Raw genomic sequence first — 21,709 nt, 5'->3', positions numbered from 1 at the left:
AGCGCCGCGCCGATTGGCCGAGCGCGCCGTCCGTCGGGGGGCGCGGCGCCAATGCGAGGCAGCGGGGCGGGGCGGCCGCGCCGTGTGTGCCTGCGTAACGCCGAGTCACATGTTGTTTTGCTCTTCTTAGTTCAGTCACTCGGTGCGCGATGTGTTACTCACTGTGCGGCGGGGACCGCGACGAGCCCGGGTCGCCGTTGGCAGCAGCAGCAGCAGCACCAGCAGCAGCACCAGTCCCGGCGGCGGCGCGGACCCCGAGCGCCCGGGCGCACCCCGGCTCCCCGGAGCGCGACGCGGCGGCAGCAGCCCCGGTGCGGCCGCGCGCTCCTTAGGCTCGGCCCCGCGGCTCGGGGACCCCGACTCCCGGCCCAGCCAGCGCGTCCCCCGGCGCCGCCCGAGAGCCCGAGGAGGCAGCGGCCGCAGACAGCCGGGGCGGGGGGCGGCCACCGCCCGCGCCGGGCATCCTCGGGAGCCCCGGAGCGCGGAGGGCGCGGCGCCGCCGAGCGGTGCTGGCCCCCGCGGGCCTCCCTGGACCTTCCCCACCGCCTGGGCCCGAGGGACGCGTGCTCGGGCGGGCGGCCGGGCGCAAGGGTGGGAGGGAGCCGCCCCCGCCCGCGCCCCCTCCGCCCCTCGCCCCAGCCCCTGGGCGCCGGGCCCGGGCGGCGCGGCCTGAAGCGCCCGCGATGGCGAGCCCGCCGCGGCACGGGCCGCCCGGGCCGGCGAGCGGAGACGGCCCCAACCTCAACAACAACAACAACAACAACAACCACAGCGTGCGCAAGTGCGGCTACCTGCGCAAGCAGAAGCACGGCCACAAGCGCTTCTTCGTGCTGCGCGGGCCCGGCGCGGGCGGCGACGAGGCGACGGCGGGCGGGGGGTCGGCGCCGCAGCCGCCGCGGCTCGAGTACTACGAGAGCGAGAAAAAGTGGCGGAGCAAGGCAGGCGCGCCGAAGCGGGTGATCGCGCTCGACTGCTGCCTGAACATCAACAAGCGCGCCGACGCCAAGCACAAGTACCTGATCGCCCTCTACACCAAGGACGAGTACTTCGCCGTGGCCGCCGAGAACGAGCAGGAGCAGGAGGGCTGGTACCGCGCGCTCACCGACCTGGTCAGCGAGGGCCGCGCGGCCGCCGGAGACGCGCCCCCCACCGCCGCGCCCGCCGCGTCCTGCAGCGCCTCCCTGCCCGGCGCCCTGGGCGGCTCTGCCGGCGCCGCCGGGGCCGAGGACAGCTACGGGCTGGTGGCGCCCGCCACGGCCGCCTACCGCGAGGTGTGGCAGGTGAACCTGAAGCCCAAGGGTCTGGGCCAGAGCAAGAACTTGACAGGCGTGTACCGTCTGTGCCTGTCGGCGCGCACCATCGGCTTCGTGAAGCTCAACTGCGAGCAGCCGTCGGTGACGCTGCAGCTCATGAACATCCGCCGCTGCGGCCACTCGGACAGCTTCTTTTTCATCGAGGTGGGCCGCTCAGCCGTCACAGGCCCCGGCGAGCTGTGGATGCAGGCGGACGACTCGGTGGTGGCGCAGAACATCCACGAGACCATCCTGGAGGCCATGAAGGCGCTCAAGGAGCTCTTCGAGTTCCGGCCGCGCAGCAAGAGCCAGTCGTCGGGGTCGTCGGCCACACACCCCATCAGCGTCCCCGGCGCGCGCCGCCACCACCACCTGGTCAACCTGCCCCCTAGCCAGACAGGCCTGGTGCGCCGCTCGCGCACCGACAGCCTGGCCGCCACCCCGCCGGCGGCCAAGTGCAGCTCGTGCCGGGTGCGCACCGCCAGCGAGGGCGACGGCGGCGCGGCGGCGGGGGCGGCGGCCGCGGGCGCCAGGCCGGTGTCGGTGTCTGGGAGCCCCCTGAGCCCCGGGCCGGTGCGCGCGCCCCTGAGCCGCTCGCACACCCTGAGCGGCGGCTGCGGCGGCCGCGGGAGCAAGGTGGCGCTGCTGCCGGCAGGGGGCGCGCTGCAGCACAGCCGCTCCATGTCAATGCCCGTGGCGCACTCGCCGCCCGCCGCCACCAGCCCCGGCTCCCTGTCGTCCAGCAGCGGCCACGGCTCGGGCTCCTACCCGCCGCCGCCCGGCCCGCACCCGCCCCTGCCGCATCCGCTGCACCACGGCCCCGGCCAGCGGCCCTCCAGCGGCAGCGCCTCCGCCTCGGGCTCCCCCAGCGACCCCGGCTTCATGTCCCTGGACGAGTACGGCTCCAGCCCAGGCGACCTGCGCGCCTTCTGCAGTCACCGAAGCAACACGCCCGAGTCAATCGCAGAGACGCCCCCAGCCCGAGACGGCGGCGGCGGCGGTGAGTTCTACGGGTACATGACCATGGACAGGCCCCTGAGCCACTGTGGCCGCCCCTACCGCCGGGTCTCGGGGGACGCGGCCCAGGACCTGGACCGAGGGCTGCGCAAGAGGACCTACTCCCTGACCACACCGGCCCGGCAGCGGCCGGTGCCCCAGCCCTCCTCGGCCTCGCTGGATGAGTACACCCTGATGCGGGCCACCTTCTCGGGCAGCGCGGGCCGCCTCTGCCCGTCCTGCCCCGCGTCCTCTCCCAAGGTGGCCTACCACCCCTACCCAGAGGACTACGGAGACATCGAGATCGGCTCCCACAGGAGCTCCAGCAGCAACCTGGGCGCAGACGACGGCTACATGCCCATGACGCCCGGCGCGGCCCTCGCGGGCAGTGGGAGCGGCAGCTGCAGGAGCGACGACTACATGCCCATGAGCCCCGCCAGCGTGTCCGCCCCCAAGCAGATCTTGCAACCCAGGGCCGCCGCCGCCGCCGCCGTGCCCCCTGCGGGGCCTGCGGGGCCAGCGCCCACCTCTGCGGGGGGCAGGACATTCCCGGCGAGCGGGAGTGGCTACAAGGCCAGCTCGCCCGCCGAGAGCTCCCCCGAGGACAGTGGGTACATGCGCATGTGGTGCGGCTCCAAGCTGTCCATGGAGCATGCAGATGGCAAGCTGCTGCCCAACGGGGACTACCTCAACGTGTCCCCCAGCGACGCGGTCACCACGGGCACCCCGCCCGACTTCTTCTCCGCAGCCCTGCACGCCGGCGGGGAGCCGCTCAGGGGCGTTCCCGGCTGCTGCTACAGCTCCTTGCCGCGCTCCTACAAGGCCCCGTACACCTGTGGCGCGGACAGCGACCAGTACGTGCTCATGAGCTCCCCGGTGGGGCGCATCCTGGAGGAGGAGCGGCTGGAGCCTCAGGCCACGCCAGGGGCCGGCCCCACGCAGCCCCCTCACCCCGTAGTGCCTTCGCCCGTGCGGCCCAGCGGCGGCCTAGGCGGCGGCCGCCCGGAGGGCTTCTTGGGCCAGCGCGGCCGGGCGGTGCGGCCCACGCGCCTGTCCCTGGAGGGGCTGCCCAGCCTGCCCAGCATGCACGAGTACCCACTGCCGCCGGAGCCCAAGAGCCCCGGCGAGTACATCAACATCGACTTCGGCGAGTCCGGGGCCCGCCTGTCGCCGCCCGCGCCTCCCCTGCTGGCGTCGGCGGCCTCGTCCTCCTCGCTCTTGTCCGCCAGCAGCCCGGCCTCGTCGCTGGGCTCAGGCACCCCGGGCACCAGCAGCGACAGCCGGCAGCGCTCTCCGCTCTCCGACTACATGAACCTCGACTTCAGCTCCCCCAAGTCTCCTAAACCGGGCGCCCCGAGCGGCCACCCCGTGGGCTCTTTGGACGGCCTCCTGTCCCCCGAGGCCTCCCCGTATCCGCCGCTGCCCCCGCGTCCGTCCGCGTCCCCGTCGTCGTCCCTGCAGCCGCCGCCACCGCCGCCGCCCCCGGGGGAGCTGTACCGCCTGCCCCCCGCCTCGGCCGCTGCCACTGCCCAGGGCCCGGGCGCCGCCTCATTGTCGTCCTCGGACACCGGGGACAATGGTGACTACACCGAGATGGCTTTTGGTGTGGCCGCCACCCCGCCGCAACCCATCGCGGCCCCCCCGAAGCCAGAAGCTGCCCGCATGGCCAGCCCGACGTCGGGCGTGAAGAGGCTGAGCCTCATGGAGCAGGTGTCAGGGGTCGAGGCCTTCCTGCAGGCCAGCCAGCCCCCGGACCCCCACCGCGGCGCCAAGGTCATCCGCGCAGACCCGCAGGGGGGCCGCCGCCGCCACAGTTCCGAGACCTTCTCCTCCACCACGACGGTCACCCCCGTGTCCCCGTCCTTCGCCCACAACCCCAAGCGCCACAACTCGGCCTCCGTAGAAAATGTCTCTCTCAGGAAAAGCAGCGAGGGCGGTGTGGGTGTCGGCCCTGGAGGGGGCGACGAGCCGCCCACCTCCCCCCGACAGTTGCAGCCGGCGCTCCCGGCGCCCCCTTTGGCACCGCAGGGCCGGCCGTGGACCCCGGGTCAGCCCGGGGGCTTGATCGGTTGTCCTGGGAGCGGTGGATCGCCAATGCGCAGAGAGACCTCTGCCGGCTTCCAGAATGGTCTCAACTACATCGCCATCGACGTGAGGGAGGAGCCCGGGCTGCCACCCCAGCCGCAGCCGCAGCCGCCGCCGCCGCCGCTTCCTCAGCCGGGAGACAAGAGCTCCTGGGGTCGGACCCGAAGCCTCGGGGGTCTCATCAGCGCTGTGGGCGTCGGCAGCACCGGCGGCGGGTGCGGGGGGCCGGGTCCCGGTGCCCTGCCCCCTGCCAACACCTACGCCAGCATTGACTTCTTGTCCCACCACTTGAAGGAGGCCACCATCGTGAAAGGTGAGGCCCTTTGCCTTGGCGTCTGGCGGGAAGGAGGGGTGGGGCGGTGAGGGAGCTTCTTGGGTTTCACTGCTCTCACTTTTTGGGGACCTTGACCCAGAAGCCAACAGCCTGGCTCTGGCTCCTTGTTTTGTTTTTCTGCGGGCTGCCTTGTTCTCTTCCCTCAGCGAACTTGCCAGGAACATTCGTCTTTGAGTTGAATGTGACGTTTTCCGCGTGGGAGGGAGACAGATTTTTTGAGGCCCCACCCATTCACCCATTCTGTGCGTCCCACAGCCCCCTGTCCCTTAACACAGTGGAAGTTCTCCCAGACCGGCCACACCAGAGGCCGCGGGGCACCCGACTGTCTTCATCTGGGTGCGTGGGTCCGTTCTTCTGGAAGGACCTCGGGTCGGGACCGCTGCCCTCAGCCGCAGCTTTCACCTTTCCCTGTGTTCCTGGAGCTGGGCTCCGCCTGATTCTTGGTGAGCTTGAAGGTTCAGACCTGAAAGTCATTTAAGAAATGAGCATCCATTTTGATGGCTGCTAATAGCGACAGTTAACCATTTCTATTTTACACATAAACTGTAGGAGCTTTTCCATCAGAGGCATTGTTTTTCTCTGAAGGGGTGAAACGGTAAGGCTGCACAGAGCCTAATGCGGTGGTGTTCAACTTGAGCATATGTGGGAGTTACCTGGCGGCTTTGCTGAAACATGGATCTCTGGCCTGTGTTAACCCCGCAGTTTCCGATGCTGTAGCTTTGGGGCGCGGCCCAGGCTGTGCATTTCTAGTGAGTCTCCACATAATGCCGATGCTGCTGGCCGGGGGACCACCCTGTGAGGACCCTGCCTCAGGTGAGACTCACCTGGGGAGGACTGAAAAATTACCTATTGGGCCTCACCCCGGACCCATTGAAGTGAAACATGAGATGGCTAGGAGGCAGGGACGGGCATTTTTCAGAGTTGTCCAGATGATCTGAATGTGCAGCCAGGATTTACAATCAGTGCTTTGGAGAAAACAAGAGAAAGACAAAAAAACACAGGTCTTTTCAAGAACAATTGGATAGGAGAGTGCCTGGTATTGTTCTTCCCGTTCTAATCAAATATCCATGAGGAGAGAGAGCTGAGCTGACTTTGCAGCTGGTGGTGCATTCTGGCTGTCTAAACTTTGAATGGTGTTTGGGGTGGGGGAGATGAGAGGGAAAGGTGAATGCTCAATTCGGGAGACTTTATTTAATTTTGTAGCTGTTTTCTTTGTAGGGTTCCTAGCAGGATAGAGGCTTTGTGGGAACAGTGAAACATGTAGTAAAATTTGGACGCTGGATTAGAAGTGAGCCTAAGGTGTAAACAGTCTTCAAGGGTCATAAGATGAGGATCAAGGTGGGCTGGAGATTCACAGCCTTTTGTTCTTAAATAGACCAGTTTAGTGCCATCTAAATCCAGTCTCTGTTTTATAGTATACTTAGGACTGTCGGTCCATGGGATTTAAAATTATAGCTGTGGGGTGAACACCCTGTTATTCTAGTGTAATAGAGAAAAGCTATTTCCTTTATTAAAACCGTATACTAGAAGATGAAAAGAGTCACAGAGAATTATCAGGAGTGTGGTGCTTCAGCATCCAATTAAATCATTGGAAGTCGCCAGAATGTATCCCGTGAACAGTGATTCTCAGCTGAAGGTCACTTTGGTTGGAGTTACTTATACACTATTGCTAGTGTGTCAGAAAGTTGAAGGATTAGCTGCCTTATAAGACACAGACCATTATAAACACAGCAGCAGCAGCAGCAGCAGCAGTATAATTGAGTGGGGAAAAACACACGTTTATGGTCTGCACAAATGGATATATGCCAGAGTGAACATGAAAGTAAATTACATCTTGCCCAAATCTGATTCTAATCAGAAAACAGCCTAAGAACATAACACCTTTTCCTGCTTTCGGTGGAGCTGATGGGGCAAACCTGGACTGGGTGGAGCTGGGGCCCCAGCAGTGGGCTCTGCCATAGCAGGGGCCGTAAGCTAGAATTTGTGCCTCCAGGCCTGGAGGGACGCAAGACCTTTCTGATGAAGCTGATACATTCAGAAATGGGGTCCAAATAGGAAATAATGCCCTTTTCAGGCTAGTGAAAATGTTGAACTCTAAGAGATAAGTTTATTTAGAGACTGGATTGAGCTTTTGTTTAAGATTTCCCACCTGCCTAAAATTCCTTTCAGCCCATAGGATTCTTGATTCTGAAGTCCAGACAGAAGCCTGTGTTCTGTAGCTGCTGAACAAAGATGAGAGATCATTGGGGCTGCTGTTTGTCCGAAGTTTGTGTGGGTATCATGATGAACCCTCTTCTAAGAAGTAAAAGGACTCTTTTAAATCAAAATAGACAACTGCGGTCAGTCCACCATGCCAAATGACATTTTAAAAAAAAGAAATATCTGCCCCATTGGGTTTCTAGTAAAGTAAGTTGAACACAGAGAACAGCAGAATAGGAAAGGCTAGTGTCACCTTAGTCCACGTAGCACCAAAGTTGTGGTCCTTTGAGACAGAAAGGAAACATTTAGGAACTTGGGATAAATATCCACTTTTATTTAACTCGCACATGCACTAGAAATTTGTTTGTGACGCTCATAAATACAGAGTTCACTGTAGATAAGTGTCCTTTGAGGAAATGATTTGTAGAAGGCAGACTTGCAAAGCATTTCTTTGAAGATGAAATAGAGAAAGCACTTCCTGGGCGGCCCCCTGTCCTGCCTGGCTCTTAGAAGTGGCCTGTGTTTCCACCCTGAGCTCCTCCTGTTCTGCATGGGAAGACCTCGTTAGTGATGCTGATGCAGAATAATTGGGGTTACGTGGGTAATGTTTGGTATCTGCATAAGTGATAGCAGAGAGGTAAGGTTCCAGCCATGTCTGGCAGTTGTTTACAGTAGAATTATTGTGAATGGGGGTGGGATTTCAGTGCAAGAGCCAATTAACAAGTATATCTCAGGTACATCTGTTTTTATTAGTCCAGAGCAAACTCTAAATTATGCATCTTATTTGAGGGCAGGTTAAGGTTACTTATCATGTGTTTTTGGTGTGTGTGCATGTGGAAAACTCTAACCAATTTATTAGGTTTTGTTGTTGTTTGGGAATTGGAAATACCCTACTGAATTTCCTGTGCTTTAAAACTGATTTTTAAAATTAACTTTATATATTTTTGTGTTAGGATGGTAGATTGATGAATGCCATAAAATTTGCTGTTTTAGTATTCCTCTTTAGTGATTTTAGGGATTTTATTCTAAAATTGGTATATATATATATATGTATGTATGTATAAGACAGATTAGATCAGAATTACCACTGAAAGTATCCATATTTAAATTTTGTTGAATAAAAGGACTATCTTTTCTTAAGGGGAAAGAATGATAAGAGATATGTTTACAAAGGGACAAAAAAATCACGATTTGTGTTGAAAAGTTTTGCCTTTTGAAGTCGTAAAGCAGAGAATTTTCCTAAATTCAGAAATCCAGTGAGATGATTGACAAACCACACAAGCTTTCTGTTTGCTGTGGCGGGTGCTAGTTTGCTTTAGTTGGCTGGCTCTGGCCATAATAAGATAATAGCGTGCACTACTGCTGCCCTATTCGCAGGAGCAGACAACTAAGGTGCTAATGAAAACACACACGGGCTTTCGTGAATGAAAGTCACATGACTTGTTCTGTTTCCTTTATTGAAAGAGAAACCTTTACAAAAATAGTACTTCATAGAAGGAAGCATAGTATGTGGAACACTAAACCAGGAATCAGGAAGCCAGGTTTCTAGTTGCTGGTCTTAATGAGTCATTGTGTGTCTATGGGCGAGCCACTTAAGCCTTCCTTCTCACTTTCCCCGTCTGTAAAATGGGGGTAATTATAATCCTCCCCTTTCTGTGTCACAAGGCCGCTGGAAGGTAAATGAGATCATAAACATCCAGAGTATTTTAAGCTCTCCTAAAGGAAGATGCTAATAAATCCAAATGTTGATACTTATTACTTTGAAACCATGAATGTATACAGGAAAGACACTTTTGTAAATGGGTACTCTTAAATTGAAACAAACAGTAACAGCGTAGTCTGAAAATGGAGCGAGCACCTTAACAATTGCTTACCTTTACTGCTTCATTGCTAGTTCCACTCCAGGCTCCCAAGAGCCGCTGTTTTCCCCCTTTATGTAACTTAAGATCTGTTCCTAGATATTTATGAACAGATTGTAACAAAGTGGTGTTCTAAATTACATAGTAAAGTAACAATTAGGGAAAACAGTATGGTAATCCTGAAACTATATTAAGACTGAACTTCTGATTACCTTTTTTGGCTTGTTTTTATATTAAGAAATGTTGACAAGATGAAAATGTATAATTAAAATATACATTTTAAAAATCACCTCTTAATGCCGAATGCATTGAAAGAAAAACAGAACCCTGAGGTTGTTTGACTACTCGTTGTTTTTTTTTTTTTTTTTTTTTTTTTTTTTGAGATGGAGTCTCGCTCCGTCACCAGGCTGGAGTGCAGTGGTGCGATCTCGGCTCACTGCAACCTCCGCTTCCCAGGTTCAAGCAATTCTCCTGCCTCAGCCTCTCCGAGTAGCTGGGATTACAGGCGCGTGCCACCACGCCCAGCTAATTTTTCTATTTTTAGCAGAGACGGGGTTTCACCATGTTGGTCAGGCTGGTCTCGATCTCGTGACCTCGTGATCCACCCGCCTCGGCCTCCCAGAGTGCTGGGATTACAGGCGTGAGCCACCGCGCCCGGCGACTACTCATTGTTTTTAGTCAGGGGGTTCATTCTTTGGGGTTGATTTAATGAGGGTGGTCATTCCTGCAGTTTTGATGGTAGCATGGTGCTTATCAAACATAGTAGGAAAATGTGTGATTCTTTTGTTTTTCTACCACCCAAAAAGGACTCTTAGTAGAGAATTGATATTTTCTTTAGAAGTATCAGTATTTAAAATGAGGCTCTTTTTTCTGAAGAGAAGAACTTGGAAAAGTTTTAGTAACAGCATGAGTATAATGGATTTTCTGTTAAAATTCCCACTAATGCATTTTCTTTAGAAGCATAGTTCTAAGAGCTAATTTTGGTATCAGATTTGGCAAGTAGAAAGGGTTTTTGTTTGTTTTGGTTTTTTTTCTAGGGGGAGTAGCACAGAATCAAGTGTTCCCATTTCACCTTATAAACTTAAGGGAAAATGTAACTTTATTCTTTCATCTGCATTGCCAAGTAGAATGAGGAAAACACTGGGTGAAGCAAAGTGCTGTGCTCCCCACCCCCCATCCTGCATTTGGACAGCTGTGATGCTGGTGGATTCTCTGTTTAATTTCTCTAGTACGGATGACAGCAGAATGTATATTTCTATACAAGATGAACAAAACATTTTAATGTTGGTATTTTAATGAACAAATGAAAACAAAATTTTCTGAATGTCCAAAAGTATTGGTTATAAACATATTAACTGTCAGATCATGATTTTTGTGAAAATAATGCTGTCCAAGTTTAGATAGGGACACTCTTTCTATATTTAGTTTGAGTGGGTTCTTCAAGATTGCAGTGGTTATTCTGACTCATTTAAGGTAGATTATTGTACACAGAGTTCAGTGCTAGACTTTTCCAAAGAAAACTAGTAAAGTCATCATTTGGCATGGAGGAGATGATGGGGTTGATGATTGCTACTGATTTCAATTTCTTTCAAGATAGCTACAGAGACTTACATTAACTGGGTGCTAAAATAAAATGCATAGGTGAAGGGTAGTATAGAGAGAGTTGGAGTATATGTTGTATACCAACATTTTGCTCTGTAGGTGCAAAATATGCAAGATGCTTCTGTGTGTTATAGCTTTATTACCTAAGTGAATTCATTACATAAGAATTCCTAAATAGATTGGATAAGACTTATAGGTTACATGTTTAGAAATGACAAAATAGTCAATTTGGTGGTTCTGATTGATTTTCTATTAGACTAGAAAAATACTAAGTTTGTATAGCGTCACTTTTATGTATCCAAAGACACTATAAAACTTGAATGGGTAAAGGTGAAGCCTTGGAGACTTTGTCCAGTTTCTTAATGTCATATATGATATCTATATACACAAACAAGGTTTATAAAATATTCCTTGCTTACTGTGTTTTTACTGAAATTTGGTATATTTGATCAAATATTTTGACACACAATATATTTTTTAAAGATAAGTGATCACATGCATTGCACCCTGTAAATGCTGGGCTTTTTTCTTTTTTTTTTTTTTTGAGATGGAGTCTTGCTCTATCACTCAGTCTGGAGTGCAGTGGTGTGATCTCGGCTCACTGCAACCTCCACCTCCCGAGTTCAAGCGATTGTCCTGCCTCCGCCTCCTGAGTAGCTGGGACTACAGGTGCGTGCCACCATGCCCTGCTAATTTTTTGTATTTTTAGTAGAGACGGGGTTTCACCGTGTTAGCCAGGCTGGTCTCGATCTCCTGACCTCTTGATCTTCCCGCCTCAGCCTCCCAAAGTGCTGGGATTACAGGCATAAGCCACCACACCCGGCCTGATGCTGGATCTTTTAATATTGATTTTAAAGAGTATCAGGTTTTCCAGAAATAAATATTTGGGGCTGGTGTTTGTGTGCGTGTGTATGTGTGGTTCGATAATACCTCATCTAGTCATGCTCCAGGAGGCTCGAGGTGATATTTTTCTCCATAACTGAAATTCAAGTATTAATGATGTGTTCTTTGTTCATGGTGAAACTTTATAACTTAAGCATAGTCTACTGTTACTTTATCCCTATACAGTTAGTACAAATACTTGAGTCAGTTATTATGGTGTGGTATGAAATTTCAATTGTTTTCAATGCATAAAAACAGATATTATGATATAGTTCATTATACTATGTGATTTTGTTACTTTACAATCCTATTATACTAGGTGATTTTGTTACCTTAAAATCCTTACGTTTATGTTAAGAATGACTCATTCTTGGATGGGTGTGGTGGCTCATGCCTGTAATCCCAGCACTTTGGGAGGCCGAGGCGGGCGCATCATCTGAAGTCAGGAGTTCAAGATCAGCCTGGCCAACATGGTGAAACCCTATCTCTACTAAAAATACAAAAATTAGCCAGCCATGGTGGCATGCACCTGTAGTCCCAGCTACTCAGGAGGCTGAGACAGGAGAATTGCTTGAACCCGGGAGGCTGAAGTTGCAGTGAGCCGAGATCGTGCCACTGTACTCCAGCCTGAGCAACAAAGAGTGAAATTCAGTATCAAAAAAAAAATGACTCATTCCTTTGCGTAGTATTAATGCTTAATCTTTAATATTTAAGAATATGATATAGTGCTTTCTCTATGCATTCTATGGACTTAAATAAGTCAATCTTTGGCTTCCAAAGTATAAGTGTAATAGATAATCCTGCAACTTGGTAGACAACTGGCAACTGAAGATTTTGAAAGAATGTTATTGAAGTCGAATGCAATGACGATATACCATTATGCTGATCAGTATTGACGGATAACTGCCTGCCACTCTCCTCTTGGGGTTAAAAGAGTTGTGTAAAATTCAAAAGGTGTTTTTCTTCCCTTTATAGTGGTAAGACATTTTCCTATACAATATTGTATAATATTCCAAAAAATCCTATGGCATAGGCAGAACCACCATGAACCCCATTCTTTGGAATCAAGCACCTACAGTGTGGAGAGGCCAGATGACTTGCTTAAGATCTCTGAGCCAAAAGGAGAAGGAGTGTCGGGTTCAACCTCATAACATCTTAGTATCCCTAGCCCAGTTCTCTAGTGTCATATTGTCTGCTTGGGAAGCTCATATGCAATAATTACATTAGGATTGTATTCTAGACCCTTGCCTCAAGCAACATTTAAGTTAATATTTTACTGGAGTGATAGTTACTTAATCCCCCCCCCCCCTTTTTCTTCTACTTAGTATCAATTCAAAGAAAAATGGGGATAATTGAGGAGAAAGACTGGTAGGAAAGCCCTCTATTTATTTTAATCAGTTTTTACATCCGCCAGTTTGGAGAGTTTAGTATTTGATACTATTTTCAAGGCTGTCATGTTGCTAGTGAATTTTAGAGTTGACAATCAAGTTGGTGATGGATCTGTTCTGGGGACTCCAGTCGTGCTTCCTGGACCTCTAGATGTGTCGACAAAGTGGAAAACTTAGATTCCTCTGGCTGTCTTTGATTACGTCTTAGTAAAGTAAACTGTATATGATATTTGGTAAGATACCTCACCACCACCACCACCATCAAATACATTAAAACTCTTGCAACTCAGGTGGTGACAATAAGAAAACAATATACAAGGGTGTTTTGAGAATGAAGAGATGAGAACCATTGATGGAATGTAACTTACTTATTTTAAGGTTGTGAAAACAGGCTGTGTGAGGTCCGGAGTCTTAGTCAAGGTCACTGATTTAATTAGTGGTAGAGTTGTTTGTAGATATCATCAAGAAAGAGTAGGAGAATGTGATACAAACAATGACACATCTCAGTTAGTTCTTTGTATCTTGATGAATAACTTTCTCCCAGGATACAGCCTGTGCTCTTTAGAACAACTTAGTATTTGTAGAAATGATATTAGTCTTTTTACTTTGGAACATTTTAGTAACTTTCTTCATCCATAGACTAAAAGAAACCCTGAAAGCCAGAAATAGAGAATGCAGAATTCCTTAATGAAGAAACGCGTTATGAATCAGAGAAATATGGCTGTTCATGACTATGTGGACGGTGTTTACTGAGTGGGGAGAAGATTTGGCAAATATTTAAGGTCATGTATTTACTTTGTTAAAGAAAATGAAACAAAGTTATTGTTTCATGAAGACCCCCAGTGAAATCTAAAGGCATACATTATCTAGCAGAATTGAAGTCGGCTGTGTGTAACAGGTTCAGCCTGGGCGGTGACACAGTGATTGATGAGTCAGCGGGTGTGTTCGGTCACTGCTCTCTGTGTCTCTAAGACAGGCGCTTATTCTATAAGTGAAATATCATATATTCCTCATTATGGATAAGTCCATTAACATTTTCCTAAGAAATGAGTCATTAACCTATTTAATGAGTTTATTTGAAAACTAACTAATGTAGAATTTGCCTAAGGACCAATAACTAACTAATCAGTTGTTGCTAGGTGGTTATCTTCTGGGGATTTGAGTATTTTGTCAGTGCCTTTTTATTTTTAACAGCCCTTGTTTTTTGTTTCTTTTTTTTTAATTCTCAGGAAAAAATTCATTTAGCTGGATTTTTATATGAAGATAAATAGTTTTCATACAAATTTAATTTCACAGAAGCTGCCATTATTCTAATGACGTGGGTATAACCTCACTTTCAAAAGCAGAAAGAAACACTTTAGCAAACACATAAAAATTCTTAAGATATTCACACTTTAAAAAATGTAATAGGCAAATCTGTGGCCTGGAACTCTTGTGGGCAGTGCAGTGTTTGGTTTGTGTGAGCTGTCAGGCCCCTCAGCATCAAGAGACGGTACCTCCTTCCTGGCCAGCACCCCCAGCGGTGAGCCTCGTGACCCACCAGACAGCAGGTGAGATTGGAGACCTGGCTGGATGAGCAAAGCAGGAGCACAGTTTTGCTATCGGGGCGAATGGAGTTACGGGCCTCCTTCCAGGTTAAGAAGAAAGCCACGTTTGGAGCACCCTATGTTGCAGTGATGGGTTTGTTGAGCACCCACCAATTTAGTCAGGAAAACTGATCCAGACGTGTGGTCTGGGGGTCTTCATGAATAGGCCAGAAGCCTTTTCCCCAGCAAGGTTTGGGTGCCTCTGGGAAATTTTGCCTTCTGCAGAGGACCTGGGAAGAGTGTGCACCTACCTGCACTGTTCTGTGCTGTGAACCACTGAAAATAGGGACTGAAGTCATGGACCATCTGACCCCGTGAATTCCCGGGTCTGCGGCAGAAGCCGCCCCCGATCCCATCATCTCAGTGGCCACCCACACCCATGACTGCCCTGTGCTGCCTGGGCCCAGCGCATGCCGGGTGAGCCTCTCTGCCCTCCTTTCTTTGTTCGGGACTTCCCATACCCAGATGGATGGATAAATAAGGGGAACTGTGAAGCAGGGAGAAAAGTTTTGGAAATAGGCCAGAATTTCCTTACGAAATTTAAAAACCATGCACATAATCCTTTAGAAACTCCAGGCAATAAGCAGGATTAAGCAAGTCGTGGATTAGAGTGTATTGAGCAGAGACTGTTTTTGTTTGAAGAGGTCAGAAATGGAGGTTCTGGGACCCTAGTTTACTGTGGACATCGCAGGGCTTCTGAACATCCCAGACAGCAGAAATTCCTGGAGAAGTAGAGTCGTAGAGTCTTGTGATCAGTTTCTTACCCCACACCTTCGGTGCATTTTTAAAAAATAAATTACTAAAGTGCTTTGCTTCAGTTTTATTCTGGTATGATAGTAGGTATTCACTTTTTATTGTCTTCTTGCATAAAAGCGACCTAAAATAACATTTTACATATGCAAATGAAACAGAAAACAAATCCATAAGCTACCCATACCCTCTTCCAGTTCTGTATATCAGGTGAGTGTGCTGAGACTGGTACAAATAACTTATGTTGTCAAGTAGACATCTACTAAATGTATAGTTCAACTGAAAGTATATTTGGGTATGCTTTAGCAAAACGTATTAGTTGCAAAAGTACCAAATCTCTTTTTCTCTTTTAAAGTATTATAAATCCAGGATTGTAAATTTATTTTAATTGCAGTCAGTTTCAGAAAACTCACTTTAATTTAGCTGGCTGAGGAAGCAAAAGAGAAAACATTAAAATTTTAATATTGAACTGCATGAAAATACTAGATACAAAGGCTACACAAAACCCTTTTAGATATAAACATCAATGAATTTGCATTCACTGATGCAAAGACATTGTTGAGATTATTTGTTCTGACAAGTTTTTTAAATGAGAATTTTCTCCTAAAGGTTTTGTAGCTTCTTCATGTAAGGGCATTTTGGTGTTTGGGGACAGATGAAAGTTTCAGTGGTCCAGTAGAAAGGACACGCCTTGGTTCTGTTTGCCGTCTTACTGTTATTTGCAGCTTAGCTTATCAGTGTTCCTAGTTCCAGATGAAATAATCACTGCAATAAAATGTCCAAGTTTTTCCAGCAGGGAGCATTTAATTAAGTTCTTAGAACAAGTCTGGGTGATACGCGTTCATCTCTGTGAGTCTTGATCTGTCCAGGTCCGCTGGACTGTTTAGAATTCATTGGGTCTTCAGCCATTTCCAAAAGGCGGAACACAGTTGATATTTTAAGCCAATCAAGGTATTGAGAGTTCAGCATGTGTCAGCACAAGAGTAGATGTCCTGGGAGATGCAGAAGAAATGTGAAGCCTGGCCTCTGTTCCCTAGGTGCCTTCAGAGTCAACTTGGCAGCATCCCACCGTGCGCCATTTTCTGGGCAGCCCCTCTGATCCTTTCCATAAGTGTCCACCCTGCAGGTAACCTTGGCCGAGCACAGAGAATGGGATGTTTCATGGGATGTCTCTGCTGCGACTGTGGATGTCCTTGCAGGAGCATTCACAGTACTCGTCCCATTCACAGCTGGGACCACTCAGATGTTTCACCCCTTCACCCCTGCGTGAACCTGGGGTGCATCAGATGAGGTGGTGTTTGTAGGTTTTCTTCTCTGAAAAATAGTAGCTTTGATTCTGCTGCTATCCCGATTCCTAGATGTTAGCTTGCCCTGAGCTCTTGGTGGCCTTGCCTCCAAGCTCTCCTGGTATTTCATTCTGTGCTCAGTCCTTGTCGTTAATGGTAGTAGTCCAGAAACTTCCCCATTGTTAGGTTTCTTGGCTCCTTTTTGCAAGCGGCCCCAAAGCCTGCGTTAAGAGTATTGATCCCATTCTTTCTACAGGCATCCCTGGCCTGTCCAGGAAAGCCCCCTCCTTTCCTGCCAACCACAGCACCCCCGGCTCAAAGGGCTGCTTCCTGCTCTTGGCCTCCCTGCCCTCCATGGTGGTGGCCAGTGTAGGCGAAAGAAGGAAGTCCCATTGGGTTGGGGAGCTCCAAGTCACCCACCCGTGAGGCTGATGGGGGAGTTAGTCACAGATGAGTCTCCTCCCATTCTCACCTTTTGCCACCTTTTACAGTTTTCAGAAAAAAAGAAAAATAGGAACTTTACTTATGGGGTGCTTGAGAAAGGTAGAAAGTTGGGGGCAGAAAGGACGATGGCAAAAATGGTGAGATCTCCCTTTAATTTTTAAATGTATTCAAAATGTTAAATTTCTGCATGTTTTCATTACAAAGATGACAATTGTTACATGTAGACTATCTCAAAAATACTTCATCCATTTGAGCAATATTAAAGGATAGGCTAGAGAGAAACAGATTTAGTTTTTCAAGCTAAAAAGAATAACAGAAAGTGGGCAAGCCTTCAGTGAGCTGTCTGCCTTTGAAACCTAGGAAGTAAACTTAATTTGGATGTGCATTTAGGACACGAAGCCCTACAGGTGGTGAAATGCTCTAGAAATGAAGCAGGGAAGGGAGAGGGGGAAAAGGAAATTTGAGCCAAGCAACCTGAAGGTGGGAGGAAGCCAGTCTTATGGATGTTAAGAGAGGAATCCAGGTAGGCAAAGGGGATGAACAGCAGTGCCAAGGCTCTGGGGCAGCAGATTGCCCGGTATGTTCCAGAACAGGAAGGAGGCCAGTGTGGCTGGCAGGGAGAGCTAAGGCTCAAAGGAGAAGGTGAGGAGAAAGAGATAGTAAGGGACCAGGAGGAATTGAGCCTGGCCAGCCGTGCTATTGACGTTAGTTCACATGTCACAGTGTGTGAGGGAGATAGAGTCCTTGGGAACAATAATATGCAGAGCTTTTAAAAACTTTTATGCTGTAGCCATCAATTCCATCATCATGGTGGTGGTATCTCTGGGTGGTGGTGGTGACTTGGTGGAGTATATGTCAACTCGAATTTCTTCCTCAAAAGTATATAAAATTTGAAAAGACCTAGAAGTGATCTAGTGGAATGAAGACACTGAGATATCATTGAGGTTGGGGAAACTACTGGGATGTGCTTACAGGATAAACTGCAAAACAAAAGCACAAGTTTGTAATCATGGAATGACATGCCTTATTCTAAAAACTTACGTTTGCAGCGTACCTTATAATTCATAAGACATTTAAAAATGGTATTGAATCCCGATAACGTATGCGTAGGGTTGGATCTTGTTGTTATCCCTGTGTTTTAATGGAAAATCTGAGGCCTGAAGATGGTAGGCCATGTATATGCCTGCCCCGCCGTAGAGCCTGGCCCCTGCTGTTAGAGGAACTTTCCCAGTCTGTAGCGAGAGGGTGTGGTCCTGGCGAGGCTGGCTCCTGCCTGATTCTGTATCTTCTGGGTAACACACAGCCGTCATTTAAAAAAATGGCAAGGTCTTTCCCTCTGACAAACTAAAAGCTGAATCCGCTTATTTCGAACTCTGCCTTGAGGCGGGGCGCCTCGTGCATTATGGTTAACTGTAGGACCTGCTAACCATCGGCTTATCAAACAAATCAATTTCACTCTTCAGCTAATTTGGAAATGAAAATTATAGAAGTTAGAAAAAATGTGCAGAAAATGTATTATTCTAATGTATTATTCCATTTGTTTCATAGAGATCCTGGCTTCACAGGAAAGAGCCAAGGGCATGGGTTTTGGTGAGGGCGTAAGAGCTCGGGGAAGGTGAGGGCTAGGTGTGTACAGGTGCCCTGATGTCCTCTTAGCCTGCTGATGAGGAAAGTGCACGTTTAATAAATGGGCTCCAGCCAACTGTGTGCAGTTATTTGTAGCCTGCATAATTTTTAAAATGTGGTTGAGCATTTAGGTCTATCTTTAGAATTTAGGTTCCATTTGACTTAGTTTTCCTGAAATATGTAGAAAACTAATGGTGAAAGAGGACCTAATTCTTGAATTATCTGCTTGAACTGTGTTGCTAGTTATTCCAAGTAGAATTTGTAAAATGGCCCATCATTCTCTAAGCAAAATGAGGGAAATAACAATTATTTTATAGGAATTTCATATATATTGAATATTACAAAATCATGTAACTGGAAATGTTTAAATGTCAAGCTGGGCCGGGCATGGTGGCTCATGCCTGTAATCCCAGCATTTTGGGAGACCGAGGCTGGTGGATCACAAGATCGGGAGTTCGAGACCATCCTGACCAATATGATGAAACCCCGTCTCTACTAAAAATAGAAAAATTAGCTAGATGTGGTGGCACATGCCTGTAGTCCCAGCTGCTTAGGAGGCTGAGGCAGGAGAATCGCTGGAACCCGGGAGGCGGAGGTTGCAGTGAGCCGAGATTGCACCACTGCACTCCAGCCTGGGCAACAGAGCGAGACTCCATCTCAAAAAAAAAAAAAAAAGGAAAAAAAATGGTCAAGCTGATTTTCCAGAATGGAATGTCACTGTGTGATGCTCTCTGGGAAGAGAAGGCATTAAGTCTGTAACACACAAGATAGAACTATTGTCTACTCTGTACGCATCTGCTTGATCCTGAGTTTTGTCACCTTGGTTACTAACAAGATGGTTAGAAAGTTATCTCTCTTAGGCCGGGTGTGGTGGCTCACGCTTGTAATCCCAGCACTTTGGGAGGCCGAAGCGGGCGGATCACGAGGTCAGGAGATCGAGACCACGGTGAAACCCCGTCTCTACTAAAAATACAAAAAAAAAAAAAAATTAGCCGGGCGTGGTGGCGGGCGCCTGTAGTCCCAGCTACTCGGAGAGGCTGAGGCGGGAGAATGGTGTGAACCCGGGAGGCGGAGCTTGCAGTGAGCCGAGATTGCTTGCGCCACTGCACTCCAGCCTGGGCGACAGAGCGAGACTCCGTCTCAAAAAAAAAAAAAAAAAGTTATCTCTCTTAAATCCATTCTTAAAGGCCTTCAAGGACTCAGGCACAGCCTTGGGAAACCAGGAAATGTGACTGTGTCAATCATCACACACAGTCCAACTTCCTTTTCATGTAAGAAATGTTTTCTTTATCATTAATTGATCATTTCTCTCCTTTCCAAACTTCTGGCAATTTGGGAAATGGAATCTTTACATTGCTGGGTATTTTCTTCTTCCACACCTCCTCCTCCTTGCTGGAAAGGAGGGAGGGCAGAAGACGTGTTTGCGGCCACATTCCCAGTGTGGCCTGCCTGGACATGAGCTAGGGTGCACACTGACCTGCATGGCCTCTGGCCTCTGTCCCTGGGCCTGAGAGGCAGGAGTAAAGGGCCTGTTCTCACTCTGAATCCAACTGCTGGTGACTCAGGGCACCCTGCTGGACCCTCCAGGAGAAGTTGGGGGCCCATGTTTCTAGGCTGCCCGCTCATCCAAACCTCCCTCCATGTCCCCAGCCAAAGCATTTCACGAATCTGGCTCCTCTGGTGTGTGAGGCTCCTCCCAGCCCATGAGCATTTGAAAATGTCTACAAGATCTTTGTCATTTTAGGTTCTACCGAGGCTAAAGAATGTATGTTTCCTCTGCTTAGACTTAAGTTTTTGAGTAACTTTATAGACACTCTGGCGTTTTGGCTGAAAGGGCATGTGCAGTAACTTAATATGACTTGTGCACTGTTTCAGTGCCAATCGGTCACATGCAGGGGAGTCGGAGCCAAGGTGGATGAGGCTGGGATATCTACATGCTTGGTGGGGAGGAGGAACCAAAGACATGGATTTCCTCTGTCTCCACATCCTTGGGCAAGGCCTGGCGATCAGCTGCTGCTGTCTTCTTTTATTTGCTTCTCCAGTAAATGAACTTTATATAGTTGGTAACTTGGCGTTTTCCATTTTGCATTATGAAATTTCAATAAATAGTGCTTTAGTTAGATGTAAATCTCTGTCATTTGTGGCAGAGGAATTTAAATGTCGGCCTGAATTTTAGTGCACCTTTTTGTATAGAGCAGAGAGAAGAGAAGTGCTGTCCCCCAATGGCCTGGACCAGGCGGAGTCCAGCCTGTTGATGATGCATTGTGTGTGCTTGGCATGTGTGACGTGGCAAGGGATTCGTGTTCTCTACGGGCAGCTGCCTGAGTAGTAGACATGTGAGGCCCCTTCCCAGGCATTTTGTCCTGTCCTGAGGACATGAAGAAAGCAGCTAGGCAAAGGCACTCTTTTGCAGCTTTAAATGGCCTAGAGTTACCCCCAGAAAAACAATTCTACTTCTGTTCCATTGCTGTCCAATTAAAACAAGTTTGTTCATTTTATTCTAGGAGCTATTTGCTATTGTTTTTGTGCATTCGGCAGTTGTTTATTTGCTGCTTGCAGTTGTGGTTGTTCGTGGTATCATTCACCAATACGATTTTGAACGAGGAAGAGCTGTGATGACAAATGCACTAAGAGACACCGACACCACTGTGGCTCTCCACAAATTAGCCAGAACAGAAGGGTGGGAGGAGCCTGTCTTTCCCTGGCAGCACAGGGCTGCCTGGTCTTAAGAAGTCTGTAGTTGAGAACACAGCATGTGGTTACATGTATACATTATTTGAAGGTGCACAAAGAAAGCAAAGGGAAGCCAACCACAAAATGCCAGTTGTGCTAGTAGCATGTGCTTCTTTATGAATGAAAGAACATATGTATTTTTGGTATTTTTATATATTTTATACATGAAATCTCATTTGAAAGATTCCTGTGACTCCACTGGGGAATTCAGGGTGAGAGAGGTAGTGCCCCCATCTTCATAAGAGGGAGCAGACTTAGAGACATAGCTGTAGAGATTACAGAGCTGGTAAGAGGTGGTTCCTAGATGCCAGCCCTGTGGGGACCTGGCACTGGTGTGGCCACAGCACCTTTCACACCTGTATCCCGAGAGTCATGGGAATGGCATGTAGTTTAAAGCACAGAGATGGTGGCATGGAATCATTCCTAGGCTCCCAGGGAAGAGCAGGATGTTTTTGATATGGCCGATGAGGAAGAATGGGTACTTTGATCTCTGCAAAGAGAGCCTGCACTTCAGTGACTAAGTAGGATTTGACCCTTCAACCTTGACTCTAGTAGATCGCTCAGTTAAAGGCTACATGTTCATTCTTATGAGGCTCTTAAATTAGATAGATGGATTTGTCCCTGGAGAGACAAAGCTGAAATCCTGT

The 21,709-nt window shown here is 49.2% G+C and overlaps 1 protein-coding gene across 1 annotated transcript in view; it reads left to right on the top strand.

The window, feature by feature from the left end:
• The first annotated feature begins 673 nt into the window (after positions 1 to 673).
• IRS2 (insulin receptor substrate 2) overlaps positions 674 to 21,709 on the top strand; it is a 31,119-nt gene continuing 10,083 nt past the window's right edge. The window contains exon 1 of the mRNA XM_032151311.2: positions 674 to 4,686. Within this exon, the coding sequence (XP_032007202.1) occupies positions 684 to 4,686 (4,003 nt within the window). The 5' untranslated portion in view covers positions 674 to 683. The remainder of the gene's footprint in view (positions 4,687 to 21,709) is intronic.

This window comes from Hylobates moloch, unplaced genomic scaffold (assembly GCF_009828535.3).
Source record: "Hylobates moloch isolate HMO894 unplaced genomic scaffold, HMol_V3 SCAFFOLD_4, whole genome shotgun sequence".
NCBI lineage: Eukaryota > Metazoa > Chordata > Mammalia > Primates > Hylobatidae > Hylobates > Hylobates moloch.
This window is presented reverse-complemented; position numbering and strand designations above follow the sequence as displayed.